General features: G+C 42.6%; 1 protein-coding gene across 6 annotated transcripts; it reads left to right on the top strand.

The window, feature by feature from the left end:
* Window positions 1-4,607: 4,607 nt before the first annotated feature.
* Window positions 4,608-18,799, top strand: abcd1 (ATP-binding cassette, sub-family D (ALD), member 1). Of its 6 annotated transcripts, none has more exons than XM_037772676.1 (18): window positions 4,608-4,722; window positions 6,601-6,679; window positions 6,749-6,875; window positions 7,005-7,108; window positions 7,271-7,428; window positions 7,518-7,705; window positions 7,934-8,108; window positions 8,186-8,376; window positions 9,000-9,180; window positions 9,259-9,401; window positions 10,036-10,231; window positions 10,851-10,945; window positions 12,882-13,027; window positions 13,243-13,388; window positions 13,914-13,998; window positions 14,210-14,335; window positions 14,489-14,576; window positions 16,445-18,799. In XM_037772676.1, the coding sequence occupies exons 1-18, from the start codon at window positions 4,623-4,625 to the stop codon at window positions 16,619-16,621; spliced, it is 2,505 nt and encodes an 834-aa protein (XP_037628604.1). In that variant the 5' UTR covers window positions 4,608-4,622; the 3' UTR covers window positions 16,622-18,799. The 6 variants fall into 6 exon arrangements, with proteins under 6 accessions (XP_037628604.1, XP_037628609.1, XP_037628608.1 ...); XM_037772680.1 differs by lacking the exon at window positions 4,608-4,722 and adding an exon at window positions 5,500-5,981; XM_037772679.1 differs by lacking the exon at window positions 4,608-4,722 and adding exons at window positions 5,501-5,895; window positions 5,954-6,039 and having other exon boundaries at window positions 6,601-6,875.
* The last annotated feature ends 1,316 nt before the right edge of the window (window positions 18,800-20,115 follow it).

Raw genomic sequence — 20,115 nt, 5'->3', positions numbered from 1 at the left:
TTGTAGGTCTATGGTACGACGGTACGACGCAGTATTAGGGCCACATTGAGGGGAAAAAAAATCTGAGATTTCCAGAATAAAGTCATAATATTACGAAAATAAAGTCATAAATTTAAGAGAAAAAAGTCGTAATATTATGAGAATAAATTCGTAATATTATAAAGTAGTAATTTTACGTGTTATTTTTCTTTTTTTTCTCGTAAACTTCTGACTTTTTTTTCTCGTAATAGTATGACTTTATTCTGGAAATCTCCTGGCCCTAATACTCTGTAGTACATTTGCACTTTGGCCCTCACTGCCTTAGACTTATATACTATATACCTAGACTATAAGCTGTGGTACCTTCATCACAATGATCAAATGTTTTGTGGCTCCAGAGAGATTATTATTTTTATTTCTTTTGGCCTAAAATGTCTCTTTTGATAGTAAAGGTTGCTGACCCCTGCATTAGGGTTATCTGAAATCATTTTGCCTCATCAAAACTCTAATTCAAGACGTTATAGATATCTGGAATAAGAATTCTGACTAGTCACAATGTAATTGTGGAGATCTCTAATAGTCAAGCTTAGCTATTAAATGTGAAAACAGTTTGCTATAGACCACCAACCGGTCGACCTCAGAGGCACAAACACCCCGCCCACCATGATGTCACACAGAGGACGATTATGTCACCGTCGTGTTGGAGGCTGCAGTTTGACCTCAGGGTGACGTTCCAGGCGTTTACTGCTCAGCCCACACAGGATTCTGGGTAAAAAAAAAAACACAGCTGCCATGTGAAACATTTAAAACTGAACTGCAGGTTTTTTAAATTTTCTACGAGGACTTCTTTAATCTGTAATGTGACTCTGCTCAGACAATCAGGACCAAACCAGAGTTTATTATGAACTATGACGATGATGATGATGATGATGAAGAAACTGTTGCACTCTCTCTCTGAGGACAGATAATCACCAGCTGACATCACCAGCTCAGTCCAACAGACCAGCCGTTTTTAAAGTGTTTTAAACTGATCAGATCAGGTGACCTGTTTGATCCCTCAGGTGAGTCCAGACAGAAACCAGCAGGTGAGACTCTTCAGGTATTCTAACAGTTTGGACTCAACGTCTCTGCACTAATTAAACAAGAACACCAGAACAGACGGGTCGCTCCACATACATCTATGACTTCCTCCTTCCCAGTGAAGAACCACTAACACCAGTAACACGTCGTTGTCTAGAAGGTAACCCACAAGTTGCGAAAATGTGCAAAACATGTCGCGAGATTCACTGCCTGACGACCTATCCCAACATTAACCATTCAAGGTCAGTGCCTAACCTTAGCAGGTTAGCTCTCTATTAGCAGGTTAGCTGTCTATTAGCAGGTTCCTCAGACGGTCCCATTTCCAGAGTTGGGAAGTCGTTCTTCCGACTTCGTGTGTTCATGAGCATTAAGTCGTAATGTGGAACCGACATGGCCGCCACGAAGAAGACGTGTTGTATTTTGCTGCTCAGAGTGTTTAAACAACTCGTTGATAGCTAGGTGAGCCATGAAATACGATCGGGAACTAATTTTTTACGATCATTCCAACACCACAAGAAGCTTCACCCCCAGCTTCCTCGATTTTTCGCACTTTAACGAGAAGCTGTTGGCGTGTGAATGAGTCAGTAGAGTAGGCGGTCCTCCACCTGTGAATGTGGTCTGAGTGATCGGATCACCCAGGACGCATGTTAACGCCAGGTGTGAACAGGTGTGAACAGGGCCTTAGAGTCAGAATCCAGATCCAGTCTGAGAGCAATAAGGGGGACGGGGGAGTCCATGTTGTGTTCTGATTGAACTATTTTAACTTTTCAGGATGAGAATCATTTGCAGCGACAATCAGACGATGATGTCACAGTGTTGATTGATTGATTGGTTTATTGATTGGTTTCTATATGTCGACTGTACTGAGCCTGTTTTTTGTAACGAGCTTCAGTGAAACTCTTTTCTACAAATGTCCATGAACTCAACATGAATGAAATGCAACTTTTTAAAAGATGTCTGATGGTGTCACAAAGACTTTAATGATCCGTCAACATGTTTTATTATTGAATATTGAATAATAATCAATAACATGTTTCTCTGTGTTGTGTTTTAGTTCCTGACTGATGACTGATGTCTGTTCTGAGTTCAGTTCTTTAAAAAAATCATTCAGCTTCACAAAAAACTAGTCTGACCTCCAGTTTCCTCCAACGTGAAGCTGCGGTCACATGACGCGGTCACACGACACGGTCACATTAAAACACGTGATGAGGAAACTTTTCACCCTGAACCAGAGTTCAACTGTTAATCGGCACATTTAAAAGATGTAAAGTCCCGAGTTGATTCATGAGACGGGTGAATCTACCAGGTGTGATGGAGTTACCTGGTGTGACACAGCTCCTCCTACAGGCCATAGACGGGTAATTAAATCATCTTTTGAGCCAAACAGTAGCCATTATATTAACCCCGCCCCCTCCACAGGATTGGACGCTGCTGCTGTCACTCTCAGATTGATTGACTATTAATTGATCAATGCAGGTGACTGATAAATCATTATCATCTGCTGCTGCTGATGACGGTTCGACTGAATGATGTCATCTAACATCCGTGACGTCTGATTGGCTGCACCAGCTGTCATGTGACCGCAGCTTCAGAGGAGCAGAAAGAGTCCCATCATGCACTTCTTCTAACTCACACCAAAGCAGAACAGGAACCTGTAAATGCACTCAGTGACTGTGGTGTGTACTCTGCAGAAACGCAGTGTTAGTTCTGAGTAAATACTCAGATTACAGAAATACTGAGGTCATCGATCCCCAGCGGAACATCACCAGCCACCAACCAAACTCTGTACAAAATTATGAGTATTTAAAAAAAAGTCTATTTCTTCATGTAACTCAGTTATATTTGATGTATGTCACTGTTACAGTGTGAAGTATTTCATGCTGGTGAGGAATACAAACTGACCTCAGCGTCCTCTGTGCTACTACCCTGGCAGTATCTGTTCAGAGTACAGACTACTGTACTTGTGTAGTAGTACTAATACTCTGTTGTACCAGTATTAGTTCTGAGGACCCGGTGATGTTGTTCTGTGTCCCCCCTTCAGGTCCAGGACCAGCTGTTGTCCAGCTGTGAGGACACTCTTGTCAGTGTGACATCACAGCTGTCTCTGCCATGATGCGTTCAGGTGCACTGTGTACACAGTCTAAACTTTATGTAAAAAATAATTTTCTATCTTTTTTGGACTCTTTTGTCAGTTGTACTTTTTTCACTCTTTCTGCTGTTTGATGTAAAAAAAAACGCTTTGTGTAAATAAAATGAGTGACACACTGTAAACAGGATGTTTTTAAATAAAGTTTTCTCTGCACTGTTCCCAAACATCTGCCTGCGATTTAATCAGTATTATATCTGTTTTAATATTGACTGTTTGTATGAATCAGAAATTGGTTCTAACAGCGTCACCTGTGGCCGTTAAGTCAGCGAAAGTCAGCGTCCTGTTGCTCGCGCTCGCCCTTGTGCACGCGCTACCTGAATGTGAGCGAGCATCCGTCAAAACAGTGAGGCGACACACGTCAGCTAAAACCACAATATCACTCTATATTTCAGCTGCTTGGCAGTAATGTTAGCTGACCAGACGAAGGTCTCTCCATGAATCAATGCTGATCCTAGTGTTGGCTTTTCCTGCTTCAGCCTCCCGACCGCGGTCGGAGGGAACAGGGGAGACACCGGCACCCGGTAAGAGACGATAACGTTTCTCGCTGCGGAGCCCCGTCACTTCACAAGACACGGAAAACCTCTGTTGGTCTGGAGGAGCTGCAGCAGTTATTTCTGCACAAACGTCCACTGTACATTTACTAGATATTCTCAGAGCTAAACTAAGTCTTCTGCAGTGTGTAGTGTGCGCGCATGCACGTGAGAGTGGAGCAAAAGAGCGAGAACGAGTGCGGTGTGTGAGGGAAGTCAAGCAGGCAGCGGAGCAGAGGAGCAGAGTACAGCAGAGACTCCGGTCCTGGAGACTAAAGCTACAGTCTCCCCCCCCTTCCTCTTACCGCGGCCAACACTGTTTAACAGACGGGCTTCACTAGATATAACTTTGAGGTTTTGGTGCTTCCGTGTAGTTTGTGTTGGAGTCTGAGTCTGAACAGCGAAGCCACACGGGAGCGCGCATGGGACACCGACCCGGATTGATTTATACGTGTAAGAAGTAACAATTTAATATTGACTGTTTGTACCAGTTAGTCATACAGAGGCATGAGTTCTGGATCGATTTCTCTGCAATCAGAAATTCATCTTCTTTAACCCTTAAATGTTGTTTTTAATAAAAACATCCACACCTCACCTCACTTCAGAGACCCGTTATGTAACACTGAAATACAGTGCAGTTATATTATATACAGTTATAAACCAATTACTTATCAGATCAGACTTCATTGATTTCACAGTAAAATAAGAGATAAGATAAGATAAGATATTCCTCTGTTAGTCCCACAGTGGGGACATTTGCAATCAGATAAATGAAAGAGATCAAAGCAGACTGACACAACATCAGCTCCCTGCTGTAATTTGTAGCCTTCAAACTACAAATACAGAAGAAGAAGGTGTGTTAGTGTGTGTGTGTGTGTGTGTGTATGTGTGTGTGTGTGTGTGTGTGTGTGTGTGTAGGAAGTAGGAGAGGAGAGGAGAGAAGGCAGTGTGTTGTCAGTATTGGGACGCGGCCCATCCTCTCAGGTAAACAAAACTTTCTTAAAAGTTAAGGTTAAATAGTGAACTAAAAGTATCTCTGTGTGGAGCGGAACAGTGACCCGGTATTATATCTGTACTGAAGTCAGATCCGGATCAGATGTGAGACCAGATGGAACAGATAAACTTTGAACTCTCCTCATGTTGACAGAAAGTTACCAAGCTGGTAGCGGCTAGCATCAGTTAGCATCGCTCTGTTGTTCTGTTGGGTTTAGTAACCGGGTTAAACTCTCAGTTCGGTTCCGTTATCAGCATCGGGACTACCGGTACCGGGACCTGTAGTCCACCTTTATTTAAAACATCTGTTTTCATCTGGAACTCAGTTAAAGAACAAGATATTAGCTCTGACCCGTTAGCCGGCTGCTAACTACTCCCTGTTAGCTACAGGCTAACGGTCACCAGGTTAACTAACAGAGCTAGGCTAACTAACCCGGGATAACCAGAGCTAGGCTAACTAACCCGGGATAACCAGAGCTAGGCTAACTAACCCGGGATAACCAGAGCTCCTGATCTGGACCAGTGCTGCTGGTTTTAATGTGTTCACACTGAGTGTTCAACAGGTCACCTGCTGCACCAGAGTCTGTTCATATTTCAGTGATTTTAAAGGACGAAGAGGTCACATACAGTTTCTGTAAGTCTATTAACTCAGGACATATATATTAGTATATATATATATTAGTATATATATATATTAGTATATATATATATTAGTACATATATATTAGTATGTATATATTAGTATATACAATAGAGTACAGTAGTAGAACACGCTGTCCGCACTGTAAATGATAAGATATGAATGATAGAAACCTGGATCAGGTGTTTCTAGACCACAGGTCACAGTTGATCTACTGACAGGATCTATTGACAGGTGATCTACTGACAAGGGATCTACTGACAAGATCAATTGACAGGCGATCTACTGACAGGTGATCTACTGATGGGATCTATTGATAGGTGATCTACTGACAGGTGATCTTCTGACAGGTGATCTAATGATGGGATCTATTGACAGGTGATCTACTGATGGGATCTATTGATAGGTGATATATTGACAAGTGATCTACTGACAGGTGATCTACTGACAGGTGATCTATTGACAGGTGATCTATTGACAGGTGATCTACTGACAGGTGATCTACTGACAGGATCTATTGACAGGTGATCTACTGACAAGGGATCTACTGACAAGATCAATTGACAGGCGATCTACTGACAGGTGATCTACTGATGGGATCTATTGATAGGTGATCTACTGACAGGTGATCTTCTGACAGGTGATCTAATGATGGGATCTATTGACAGGTGATATATTGACAAGTGATCTACTGACAGGTGATCTACTGACAGGTGATCTATTGACAGGTGATCTATTGACAGGTGATATATTGACAAGTGATCTACTGACAGGTGATCTACTGACAGGTGATCTATTGACAGGTGATCTATTGACAGGTGATATATTGACAAGTGATCTACTGACAGGTGATCTATTGACAGGTGATCTATTGACAGGTGATATATTGACAAGTGATCTACTGACAGGTGATCTACTGACAGGTGATCTATTGACAGGTGATCTATTGACAGGTGATCTACTGACAGGTGATCTACTGACAGGTGATCTATTGACAGGTGATATATTGACAAGTGATCTACTGACAGGTGATCTACTGACAGGTGATCTATTGACAGGTGATCTACTGACAGGTGATCTACTGACAGGTGATCTATTGACAGGTGATCTACTGACAGGTGATCTACTGACAGGTGATCTACTGACAGGTGATCTATTGACAGGTGATCTACTGACAGGTGATCTATTGATAGGTGATTTACTGACAGATGATCTTTCTTCATCTGCAGGTGGAGCATCACACTCTCGAGGTCAACATGCTGTTTATGTGACGACGAGTCCACAGTGGACCGACCCCTCTGGGACCAGGTACAGTCCCCTCCTGTGACCCGCTTCTGCTACTCTCCTCTGATTGGTCACCTGTCACCTACCTGTCAGCATGCAGCTGATCTATCAGGAGCTGCCGGCTCAGCTGAGGCGGAGCTCCAAGCTCAAAAAGCTGACGGCTGTGCTGCTCGCCGCATACGCCGTCAAAAAACTGTACCCGTATGTCTGGAGGATACAGGTGAGACACACAAACACACACACACACACACACACACACACACATATATATATATACTGTATATCTGTATATATAATATATATATTCACACACAAACACTGCAGGTAACTGGGTGTGTTTTGTTTTCAGAGGAGTGCAGCAGGTAATAAGCTGGGTGGAGCTAATCTCCCTGAGGATGTGGTCAGCACCTCCTCTGTGGAAGACATCGGAGAGAAGAAGAAGAAAGACAGCAGGTGTGTGTTCAAGATTCTTTATTCATCACAACAATTACAGCTGATGAGAAGTAATAAATATAACCCAAGTTAAACCAGATATAAACCCGAGTTAAACAGGAAATAAACCAGAGATAAACCGGAGATAGACCCACTTCAGGATGTGGTTCTGTGTTTCCTCAGGTCTCCATCAGTGAACAGGGAGTTCATCCTCAGACTGGCTCGTCTGTTGAAGCTCTTGTTTCCACGGTTACTGTGTCCAGAGATCGGCCTGCTTGCTCTGCACTCTCTGACCCTGATGACCAGAACCTTCCTGTCCATTTACGTTGCCGCTCTGGACGGTCAGTTACCGTCTACCCGTCCTCTCTCCCAGTGTGACAGTTAACATCAGTGTGAACGTTACTGATAATCAATACTATTGATCTGTCAGGTGTGATCGTGAGGTGTATCGTTCAGAAGGATCCTCAGGCCTTCATGATGCAGCTCGGTAAGTGGCTCCTCGTTGCAGTTCCTGCGACCTTCATCAACAGCGCCATCAGGTTCCTGGAAGGTCAGCTGGCCCTCCGCTTCAGGAGCCGATTGGTCGACCACGCCTACCAGCTGTACTTCACCAACCAGGTAACACACACACACACACACACACACACACACACACACACACACACACACACACACACACACACACACACACACACAACCTGACAGGCACACTACACAACCAACAACTGTTCCCAACGGTGTGTACCCTCATTTCAGTTCCTGAACGCCCCAAGCTCATTTCAGTTCCTGAATGCACCACGCTCATTTCAGTCCCTGAACGCACCACGCTCTCCTCTGTCTCTGCAGACGTACTACCGTGTCAGCAACATGGACGGCCGTCTGTCCAATCCTGATCAGTCTCTCACAGAGGACATCGTCATGTTTTCAGCCTCCGTCGCTCATCTCTACTCCAACCTGACCAAACCCATCCTGGACGTGGTGGTGACCTGCTACACCCTGCTGCGCACCGCCCACTCCAAAGGTACAACTGGTTAAACACCTGATGACACCCTGGCTTTCTGATGAAGAGTGTTATAACCCTCCTCTTCCTCCCTGCAGGAGCCAACACTACGTGGCCATCTGTCATCGCCGGCCTGGTCGTGGTGTTCACCGCCAAAGTCCTGCGATCCTGCTCGCCTCGATTTGGGAAGCTGGTTGCCGAGGAGGCGAAGAGGAAAGGAGACCTGAGGTACATGCACTCTCGCATCATCGCCAACTCCGAGGAGATCGCCTTCTATGGGGGACACAAGGTGAGCGCCCCCTAGTGGACAATAATAGAGACATGGGTGTGTTTGATTCGTAGGTGGAGATGGCCCTGTCTCTGATGTTAATGTTGGGGTTGGGTGTGTTTGATTCGTAGGGGGAGATGGCCCTGTCTCTGATGTTAATGTTGAGTTTGGGCGTGTTTGATTCGTAGGTAGAGATGGCCCTTTCTCTGATGTTGATGTTGAGTTTGGGTGTGTTTGATTCGTAGGTGGAGATGGCCCTGTCTCTGATGTTAATGTTGAGTTTGGGCGTGTTTGATTCGTAGGTGGAGATGGCCCTGTCTCTGATGTTAATGTTGAGTTTGGGTGTGTTTGATTCGTAGATGGAGATGGCCCCGTCTCTGAAGTTAGTGTTGAGTTGGGGCGTGTTTGATTCGTAGGTGGAGATGGCCCCGTCTCTGAAGTTAATGTTGAGTTGGGGCGTGTTTGATTTGTAGGTGGAAATGGCCCCGTCTCTGATGTTCATGTTGAGTTTGGGTGTGTTTGATTCGTAGGTGGAGATGGCCTCGTCTCTGATGTTAATGTTGAGTTTGGGTGTGTTTGATTCGTAGGTGGAGATGGCCCTGTCTCTGATGTTAATGTTGAGTTTGGGTGTGTTTGATTCGTAGATAGAGATGGCCCAGCTGCAGAGGAGCTACACGTCTCTGTCCTCTCAGATCCATCAGATCCTGCTGAAGCGTCTCTGGTATGTCATGCTGGAGCAGTTCCTCATGAAGTACGTATGGAGCGCCTCCGGCCTGGTGATGGTCGCCGTGCCCATCATCACCGCCACAGGATACTCACAATATGGTAAATACACACCAACAACACGCCACACTCAAAATGAGAGTGTGTGTGTCCTGTGTGACCTTTGACCTGTGATGTCAGACTCTGAGGAGGTGAAGCAGGCGGCGCTGGTGATGAAGGAGGAGGAGCTGGTAAGTGAGAGGACGCAGGCCTTCACCACGGCCAGGAACCTCCTCAACGCCGCCGCCGACGCCGTGGAGAGGATTATGAGCTCATACAAGGAGGTGCACATCCTGCTCGTCCTTGACCTCCTTTAACCCGTCCTCCTCCGCCCTGACCTCCTTTAACTCCTCCTCTCCTCCTCCTTTACATCCTCTTTTTCTCCTCCTCCTCCTCTTCCTTTACATCCTCCTCTTCCTCCTCTTCCTACTTTACATCCTCCTACACCTCCACCTCCTCTCCTCCTCCTTTACATCCTCCTCCTCCTCCTCCTCCTCCTCCTCCTCCTCCTCTTCCTTAACATCATCCTCCTCCTCCACCTCCTCCTTTACATCCTCCTTTTCTCCTCCTCCTCCTTTACCTCCTCTTCCTACTTTGCATCCTCCTCCCATCCCCTCCTCCTCCTCCTCCTCCTCCTCCTCTTCCTACTTTTCATCCTCCTCTTCCCATCCCCTCCTCCTCCTCTTCCTACTTTGCATCCTCCTCCTCCTCCTCCTCCCATCCCCTTTTCCTCCTCCTCCTCCTCTTCCTACTTTGCATCCTCCTCCACCTCCCATCCCCTCCTCCTTCTCCTCCTCTTCCTACTTTGCATCCTCCTCCATCTCGTCCTCCCCTCCCCTCCCCTCCTCCTCCTCGTCCTCCTCCTCGTCCTCCTCCTCGTCTCTATCTGACCTCACTAACTCACCTGTGTGTCTCCAGGTGACGGAGCTGGCTGGTTACACCTCCCGGGTCGGTGAGATGTTGGATGTGTTTGAAGATGTGAATAAAGGAGTGTACCGTCGCTCTGCAGACAGAGAGGAGGTGTCAGCAGAAGGAGAAGGAGCAGGAGCAGGAGGAGATGGAGGAGCTGTGGTTCAGCATGGTCAGAGAGTCTGTGGTCGTCTGGAGATCAGAGGTAGGAGCTGCTCTCAGTAATAAACTGTCCTGGATGACAGCTTCATATTTACATGTATCAGGTTTTAGTTGACTGAGTCGTTTACACGTACACGGGGAGTCTAGACCTGTGAAATGAATCCGGTGCCTCTGATCAGTATTAGGCATCTTACCGGGGACAGGGAGCGGTTACCTCCACCGGTGATGCCGGTCTGGTCCGGGCCGTTCACGGGGGACGGGTGTAACCGGCACCACATTAGTAGTTCATACTTGATTTTGAATTAGCGGTATGTTTTAAAGAAGCTCTCCACAACTTTTCATGACAGAAGTCATCAATATCAGAACCATCTGCCTCTGTTCATGAGCAGCAGTCGTCTAGAATTCATGCTGAATGACTTAATGAGTTAATGAGGAATGAGTTAATCTCTGATCAACAGATTTAAAGTGGTGCTTTAGTGTGATTCTTTGTGGAGAAACTCCATTAAACAACCATTAATTTGTCGACTAAATCATATGAGTGTTAGTCAACAGCCATAAGCACAACTGCCATATTACATATACATATATAATACAATGTCATATTTCGACCTATACTAATATATATATATATATATATTATTTCTCCACACACACATATGCAGGTCAGGTGATCAGTGTGGAGAAGGGGATTCGCTGTGAGAACCTGCCAATCATCACACCGACTGGAGACGTGGTGGTTTCTAGCCTCAACATCCAGGTAACAAACACACACACACGCACACACACACGCACACACACACACACACACACACACACTGTGATGCAGTGTGTGTTTCTGACCACATGATGTCAGTGGTGTGATGTTACTACATTTACTTAGTTGAGTCTTTTATTTTCATGGCCCTTTCTACTTCTACACCATGACATTTATCAATTAGTCCATTAATTAATATTAGCTATTTGATGGTTCCGGATTTAATAATTTTAATAATGTTAATGTATTAGTGATAATGTAATAATGTTAATAGTCTTCATAAATTAGTAATAATGTAATAATGTAAATTATTAATAATATAATCATGTTAATAATGTAATAATGTAAATTATGTTAATAGTCTTAATAAATTAGTAATAATGTAATAATGTTAACGATGTTAATTAGTAATAAAGTTAATATTGTAAATAATGTTGACAAGTAATAATGTTATAATGTAATTAATGTGAATACTGGTAATAATGTTAATAATGTTATTGATGTTAATTAGTAATAGTGTAATAATGTTAATATGGTTAATTAGTAATAATGTAAATATTTTAAATAATGTTAACAAGTAATAATGTAATTAATGTGAATACTGTTAATAATGTAATAATGTTAATAATGTTATTGATGTTAATTAGTAATAGTGTAATAATGTTAATATGGTTTATTAGTAATGTGATAATTTTAATAATGTTAATGTAACAGAGTATTTCTACAGTGTAGTATTAGTACTTTTACTGCAGTACAGGATGTGAATACTGACGATGACAAACAACATATTTGATCTAAAACACTTAAAGAGTTAAACACAATCAAACAATAACGTCAATAACAATAGTTTTATTGATCATCTGTCCACGTGGTGATTATGTCACTGTGGTACTGAGCATGCTCAGTGCTTCATCTCTTCTCTCATCCTTTCCCCCAGTTTTACATCTCTAACTGAGGTCAAAGGTCACAGCAGAGCCTACAGCTCATTAGCATTTACTGAAGTGCTGTGTATGTGTGTGTGCGTGTGTGCGTTCACAGACACACAATAGAGGGATTATAGAAAGTGACATTTTTGTGGTTGAGCCTCAGAAAAAGAGGAAGAGAAGAAGGAAACATGACAGAAGAAGAAGAAGAACATTGATGGAAACAGAAACTCCCCTCTGTCGTCTGACTCTCGACCTTTGACCTCTCTGCTCTGACAGACGCTCTGTGATTGGTCCGTTCTCTCGTACTGTGGTTGTGAGGAAGATTTCAGGTTCTGCAGTTGCTTCAGTTTAAAGTTTGTTTTAGGTGCTGCTTGTTCGTCTTTGCATTCAGATCTGTCTGGTGCACACAGCAGAATACATGGTATGTAGATAGATGCATGTGATGTGGAACAAAAAGTTCACAATCTTGAGTTCCACCCGGAAAAGTTTAGCAACCGAACTGTGACTCCTAAACCGGGTATCAACTGAACCGTGACTCCTAAACCGGGTATGAACCGAACCGTGACTCCTAAACCGGGTATCAACTGAACTGTGACTCCTAAACCGGGTATCAACTGAACTGTGACTCCTAAACCGGGTCTGAACTGAACCGTGACTCCTAAACCGGGTATGAACCGAACCGTGACTCCTAAACCGGGTATGAACCGAACGTGACCCTTAAACTGGGTATGAAGCGAACTGTGACTCCTAAACCGGGTATGAACCGAACCGTGACTCCTAAACCGGGTATGAAGCGAACCGTGACTCCTAAACCTGGTATGAACCGAACCGTGACTCCTAAACCGGGTATGAAGCGAACCGTGACTCCTAAACCTGGTATGAACCGAACCGTGACTCCTAAACTGGGTATGAAGCGAACCGTGACTCCTAAACCGGGTATGAACCGAACCGTGATTCCCAAATTTAGTTGTTTGTAAATGTTGTTTCTGTCTCTGTGTGTGTGTGTGTGTCAGGTGGATGAGAAGATGAACGTGTTGATCACAGGTCCAAATGGCTGTGGGAAGAGTTCTCTATTCAGGATCCTCAGTGGACTGTGGCCCGTTTATGGAGGAGTACTGTACCGTCCAGAACCACAGCACATGTTCTACATCCCACAGAGGTAATACTAATACTACTGCTGTACCGTCCAGAACCACAGCACATGTTCTACATCCTACAGAGGTAATACTAATACTACTGCTGTATCGTCCAGAACCACAGCACATGTTCTACATCCTACAGACCGTACATATCAGAGACCCTCAGAGGCCATGTGATCTACCTGTAGTACTGTATTAGTACTGTAGTAGTAATGTGGTACTGTGTACTGTACAGACCCTACATGTCAGAGGGGACCCTCAGAGACCAGGTGATCTATCCGGACTCTGTGGAGGAGGTGGTTCAGAGAGGAGTCACAGATTCAGATCTGGAGGAGATCCTTCGGACTGTCCATCTGCTCTACATCCTGGACAGAGAGGGAGGTCAGTGTGTGTGTATTTCTGCTCTAATGGTAGTACATGTAGTCCAGTATCGTCAGAGTTTATAGACCCCTTTTGTGTCGACGTCATGATAAGGTCACGGTGTTAGCTGGAGGCTAACTAGCCAAGTCCGGAGACAGACAATCTAGCTAGCTATCTAACGTTAGCCAGACGTCTTCTCCTCCTGAAGTAGTCTGCCATTGGCGTAGGGGTCGGCTAATCTGGTCCCGTTGGTTAATGTTAACTTTCTCAACTCGTGATCCTGGAGAGTGAGTGACGGTACACTTTGAGAGTATTTTCTTCAGCCATTTTTAAAAAAAACAAGCCAAGGATACTTGCTAGCCAGCGTTAACTAACGTGTTCAGAGAATTATTCTGCCTCCACTAAACGCTCCGCCCACAAAACACGTCATCATGGTTACTAACAGAAAAGAGGGCTGTAGTGTGAGTGTCATGAATGTGAATGTAAAGAAACACATTGTACTACATATAATACTGAATGTGGTACTGAACTGTCTTTGTGTGTCAGGTTGGGAGTCGGTCAGCGACTGGAAGGACGTTCTGTCTGGAGGAGAGAAACAGAGGATGGGGATGGCTCGCATGTTCTACCACCGGTACACATTTACTGTAGTATTATACATCATAGTAGTAATATATACGTTACTTTAATACTTTGTCACAAACACAACCATGATCCAGAACAGACTTCACCTGAATGTGAAGTAGTGGATCTAGCAGTGGATCTGTGATCCTGGTCTGTGAGAGCCAGGACCTGGACCTAACCTCTCTCTCTCTCTCCGTGCTGTGTGAATGTCTCTTGTCCAGCCCTCGCTACGCTCTGTTGGATGAGTGTACGAGCGCCGTCAGCATCGACGTGGAGGGAAGAATCTTCCAGGCTGCAAAGGATGCTGGGATAGCCTTGCTGTCAATCACACACAGACCCTCCCTGTGGTCAGTACACACACACACTCGATTGATTGACTGATTGATTGAACTGTACGTTCAGTAATAAACTTCTAACCCTTCTGTGATGTGAGCTGTCTATCCTGCAGGGGGCAGCAGAGCTCCGGTCTGATGCTCTTCTTCTTCTTCTCTCTCCAACAGGAAGTACCACTCTCACCTGCTCCAGTTTGATGGAGAAGGAGGATGGAGGTTTGAACCTCTGGATGCGTCCACACGTTTCTCACTGCAGGTCTGTCTCTCTCTCTCTGCTCTGCTGTTGTGCTGACTTGACAATGACTTGCCCCAAACTACATGTGATTATCATAAAGTGGGCATGTCTGTAAAGGGGAGATGTCATGTCATACTAGCTTGTCAGGAAGGAGGTAATATAACATAATAATGCTCCAAACTTTGCTAAATGTTTGCGAGGAAAAACTGTCATGGCCATTCAACCCCACCCATTTCAAACGGGTCCCTTGACCTCTGACCTCAAGATGTGTGAATGAAAATGGGTTCCTTAGGTTTTCCAGTTTCATATGATACCAGTATCTTCACTCTAGCTTTAAAACTGAGCCCACTACAACCTAAAAATCACAAGTTGTGTTAATGCGTTAAAGAAATTAGTGGCGTTAAAATTAATTTTCGTTAACGTATATTATCGCGTTAACTTTGACAGCTCTAAAATATATACATACATTTGCGTAAAGCAGCATATTTGCTCACTTCCATGTTGATAAGAGGATTAAATACTTGACAAATCTCCCTTTTAATGTACATTTTGAACAGATAAGAAATGTGTGATTAATTTGCGATTATTCACGATTAACTATTTGACAGCCCTACTAGAGACATTATTGGTCCAATGTTACCTGTGTTCTCCTCCGTCTCTCCCACTTGAAGCCTCGGTTATATCTTTACTCCCAAGCCGACGTACAGCACTGACTCTGGTGGGCTGCTGTCAGCGGCAGCACCAGGTGTTGGGGGTGTGCGGGGAGCCCCGGTAATATCATCACTGTTGACACCACCTATTCTGCTTTCCTGTTTATCCCCCAAAAACAGAGGCGACTGTCCGCCATACAGTATATCCTGAGCACCATTTCTGTAGCTCTGAACAGACGATCAGCTGACGCAAAACACGCGAGGAAATTTCTCTACCCGCAGCTAAAATGGCTTCACCAGTTATGAGTTGTGTCTCTAAAAGAGAGAGAGAGAGAGTCTCTAACCGCCCGTCTAAGCAGCACACATAGATGTGATCAGATACGCTCTCTTTTGAGTCTATGCAGCTCCCTGCAGGCTCATGTCTCAGCTGCGTCTCGCGGGCGTAACCATGACCTGAAGCTTTTTATTTAATGCTCCAGGTCTATTTTTCTTGACAATACATGAAGACACTGAATAAATCTACTGATGTACATGTTGTAAGCGGAGCAGAGTGTGCTGTTGTCTGTCTCTGTCCAGACACTCTCACATGGAAACGAGCTGCAGTGTTTATTCATGGACGCACTGTAACCTACACCGTACATTTACTGTTAGCCTTTCCCTCTGCTCCACCTGTCTGCCCTCTCTCACTCTGAGCACTGCCTCACTGAGCCACGATGACATGCATCAGTGTTTTATACTCCCACATATCAGTGTTACTGTGTTATATACTCCCACATATCACAGGAAAGTTTTGGCTGATCTATCTATCTATCTATCTATATATCTATATATCTATCTATGTATATATCTATATATCTATCTATGTCTGAATATATAATGGTCAGTGCTGTCATGTCTCTGTCAGGCAGGTTGACTGTTTCCATTTGTCAGCCCTGTGATTGACAGGTGACCTGTCCAGGTGTACCCCACCCCACACACACACACACACACACACACACACACTGTGTATTTACAGTGATTCATATGTTAAAATAACTGTGAACCTCCTCAGCTGACCCCCCCCCACAACCCTGCTGTGGTAACCACGGCAACGACCGGCAGCATAACAATATGCCTCAGGCACATGTTGTGTGTGTGTTTGTGTGTGTGTGTAAACATCAGCCAATCAGCTGTGTCCGTCTGTCATTAGTTTTGAGATAAAACTTTATTGAAACCTGTTTTCATGTGTTTCTGTCTCAGGAGGAGAAACAGCGTCTGGAGAACCAGCTGTCTGGGATTCCCAAGATGCAACAGAGACTGGCAGAGCTGTGTCTCCTGCTGGGGGAGAGAGAGGGGGAGAGGGAAGAGGAGGAGGAGGAGAAAGAAGAGGAGAAAGAGGAGGAGAGAACTTCAGATGAAGAGGAGTCTCTCTCCTAAGTTTAACTCTGAGGGCCCTATTTCACCGATCTACAGCGCACGGTCTAAAGTGTATTTACGGAGGGTCCAAGTCCACTTTTGCCAGTTAAGCGGCGCATAATCTGGGCGTAAAGTAAGGTGCAAGAGGCAAAGGGGTCGCAATTAGTCTCTTAATTAATCATAGGTGTGTTTTAAACCAATAGGAGTGTCATCTCCCTTTAAAAGCCAGGTGCGCCTGCACCGGGCGCATCACTATTTAAAAAGGAAGATTCAGCAAATTGGAGAAGCCGTTTCCTGCTGATGAATCGATCATCTGCTCGTTCACTAAGTGAAAGCGTGATGTATGTGGTCCCATGTGAACCCTCTGCCTCCGCCGTCTCCCAGTCCTCTGTCCCATCAACAACTCCATCTGACTGCATCTGAGCAAATGACCGATAACCTTTTTAAATTCATTATATGATAATAAGCACTAGATAAATATGATAAACATGAAATAATAAATAATGAAAACTGTATTACTTTCCGATGCAACGCACGGGGGGCTTGGACCGGCTGAGCAGAATCCTCTGGAGATGTTTTACGCATGGGCTTTGCGCACAGGCTCGCAGCCGGGCGCTGCCGAAGAAGCGGTGCCTAGCGCGCTGATCCATCATCCTCAAAACACCGCCGTTTAGGGGGAGAGGGCCCGCAAACTTTGAAGTAGCCTGCGTCTACAATAGAGAAAATAGAAAATACTGCGTCAGACTTTAGACCAGGTTTTTGTCGGTCAATGGCGCCATCGCTTTCTGCTGCCTCAAGATAGCAATTCGCCAACAAAGCGCCTGACCAAACCTCATTTTAAAACCAACATGCCCATGGGCGCACAGATGGGCGCAAGTACATTTACTACTTACACAATGTGGGCGTCAAAATGACAACTGTGTCGGTCTGAAACTAGCAATGACCGTTCATGTTCAGACCTAACCTGGTCCGGACCCGTTCATGTTCAGACCTAACCTGGTCCGGACCCATTCATGTTCAGACCTAACCTGGTCCGGACCGTGTCGGATTGAAAGCAGGTTCTCTTCAGTTTAGAGTCCGTCTGACTGATTCATGTAAATGCAGCATAATGAATCCAGAGCTGACGATCATCTGTAGATCAGAATAACTATTAATGTAAACGTCACACTGATAAATAATAAAGTGTGATATCATTTAGTGGACGAGAGCAGGACGGTAGAATTAGGTGAGACCGGCAGAGAACACCGGTAACGGTACCGGTCGACAGCATCGCCGTCCAAAGTTAAAGGATTTTAACTTGTTGCCGTCCTCAGTGACGGATTTTACAACCAGATGTTACGCAGCTCCTCACAACGAGAATAACAATAGAACATTAACAGAAAGCTGCATTTTAGATCTACATGCATTACTAGAATAATTACCTCAAATAATTGTATTTAATATATCACCATAGCAACATATATCATTATTTGTGTTTGTTTTCCGTCAGACTGTCGGTCAGAGCTGACTACAGATCAGAATAACTGATCAATGATCGTCAGTGGATCAATAACAACTCATGTTTCTACCACTGAGAGTTCTTAGCTGCTCTCATTGATCACTGATCACCACATGTGACCTACGGCCAGTACTGTACCTGTGTGATGAAGATTACTATATATATATTTTTATCTTGAAGGTAACCACGAGTTGGTGAGATGGTGAAGGTTAGGAGAGGTCGAATTCACCCAACATTGAGGGCATAAACATTTTAGATTTTTATTAAAATGATAAATTGGGGTGTGTGTGTGTCAACGGAGAGAAGAGAAACCAGAATATCGATGACATCACGGTGGGCAGCGAGTCTTGCCCGGTTTTGCAAGTTTTTGACAGCTTTCACAATTTGCGGGTTACCTTCTAGACACGACCACAACATAATTCCCAGTCACATGACTCGGAGGTCAGAGGTCATGTTGACGTCATGTGACACTTTTTAAAATTGTGCCAATTTTAATCTTTTATTGTTTTATATATTATATATTAGTATTATAATCAATCAGCTGATCAATTAATCAATAAATCTGCTGCTGGAGAGTTTAAATCAAAAACTGTATTTTTAGAGTTTCATATATTTGAAGATGAAGAAGTTTATATTGATGATGATGATGCCTTGTGATGAAGATGATGTCAGTAGAAAATAAAAAAAGATAACAATGATGACCTTTGTTTGTCCCGTTTTTTTTTCAAAATAAAGTTACAATAAAGGAACTGAAAACAAAGAAAGTTTTATAATATTAATTATATTACAAAGTGTTTTATAAATACAAATATATGTAATTTTTACTAATTTACACGTGCCCCAGTACTTCTCAAATTAAGAGTTTACATAAAAAAAACTGATGAAACCAAATATATGAAGATAAAACTGCAAAATTAAAGGAGAGCTTAGATGTTAATCAATAATCATGATCCAATAATATAAAAATTTTTGTTGATAATAATGTGCTTTTTTAATGTACTGAAGTCAGTAATCTGAATATGACTGAAAACAGGAAGAATAAACTTGTTTCTATGTTTCTGAGACCCAACAATGACCTCAAGTTCATTAAACAAGTCTTTGGTAGAAATTTAAAGGATGTTACTGATGTGTTGAGCAGGTGATAACCTCAGTGCTTTTATTTTGAAAACATCGCCTGTGTGTCCTATGATATCCAGTTAATCAGATCAATAACTGATCGTCTCATTCAACATGGTGTTTGGGTCAGAACCTTTAAATGTTAACATATGACCTACAACATTTTTAATAAATAATAATAGTAATGATATAGAAAAAATAAATAATAATAATGACAATGTTATAATAATAATAATAGTAATAATAATAATGATAATAATAATAATAATAATAATAATAGTAATAATGACACTAATAATAATGATAATAATAATAATAATAATAATAATAGTAATAATGACACTAATAATAATGATAATAATAATAATAATAATAGTAATAATGACACTAATAATAATGATAATAATAATAATAATAATAATAGTAATAATGACACTAATAATAATGATAATAATAATAATAATAATAATGATAATAATAATACAATAAAAATACATAACAATAATGATAATAATAATACAAATAATGATAAAAATAATGATAATAATAATTATGATAATATTAATAATGACAGTAATGATAATGATAATAATAAAAATAATGATCATAATAATGACCATAATAATGATTATAATAATAGCAATAATAACAACAACAGAAATAATGATAATAATAATGGTCATAATAATTATGATAATATTAATGACACTAATATAAGTGAAAATAATAAGACCAATAATGATAATAATAATAGTAATAATAATAACGATAATAGTAATAACAATAATGATAATTACGATAATATTAATGACAATAATAATGATAATAATATTTATAAAAATGATAATGATAATAATAATAACGACAGTAATGATAATAATTATCATATTAATGATAATGA

This window comes from Sebastes umbrosus, chromosome 6 (genome assembly GCF_015220745.1).
Source record: "Sebastes umbrosus isolate fSebUmb1 chromosome 6, fSebUmb1.pri, whole genome shotgun sequence".
NCBI classification, from domain to species: Eukaryota; Metazoa; Chordata; class Actinopteri; order Perciformes; family Sebastidae; genus Sebastes; species Sebastes umbrosus.
Note: the sequence above shows the minus strand (reverse complement) of the source record. Positions and strands in the feature narration are given on the sequence as shown.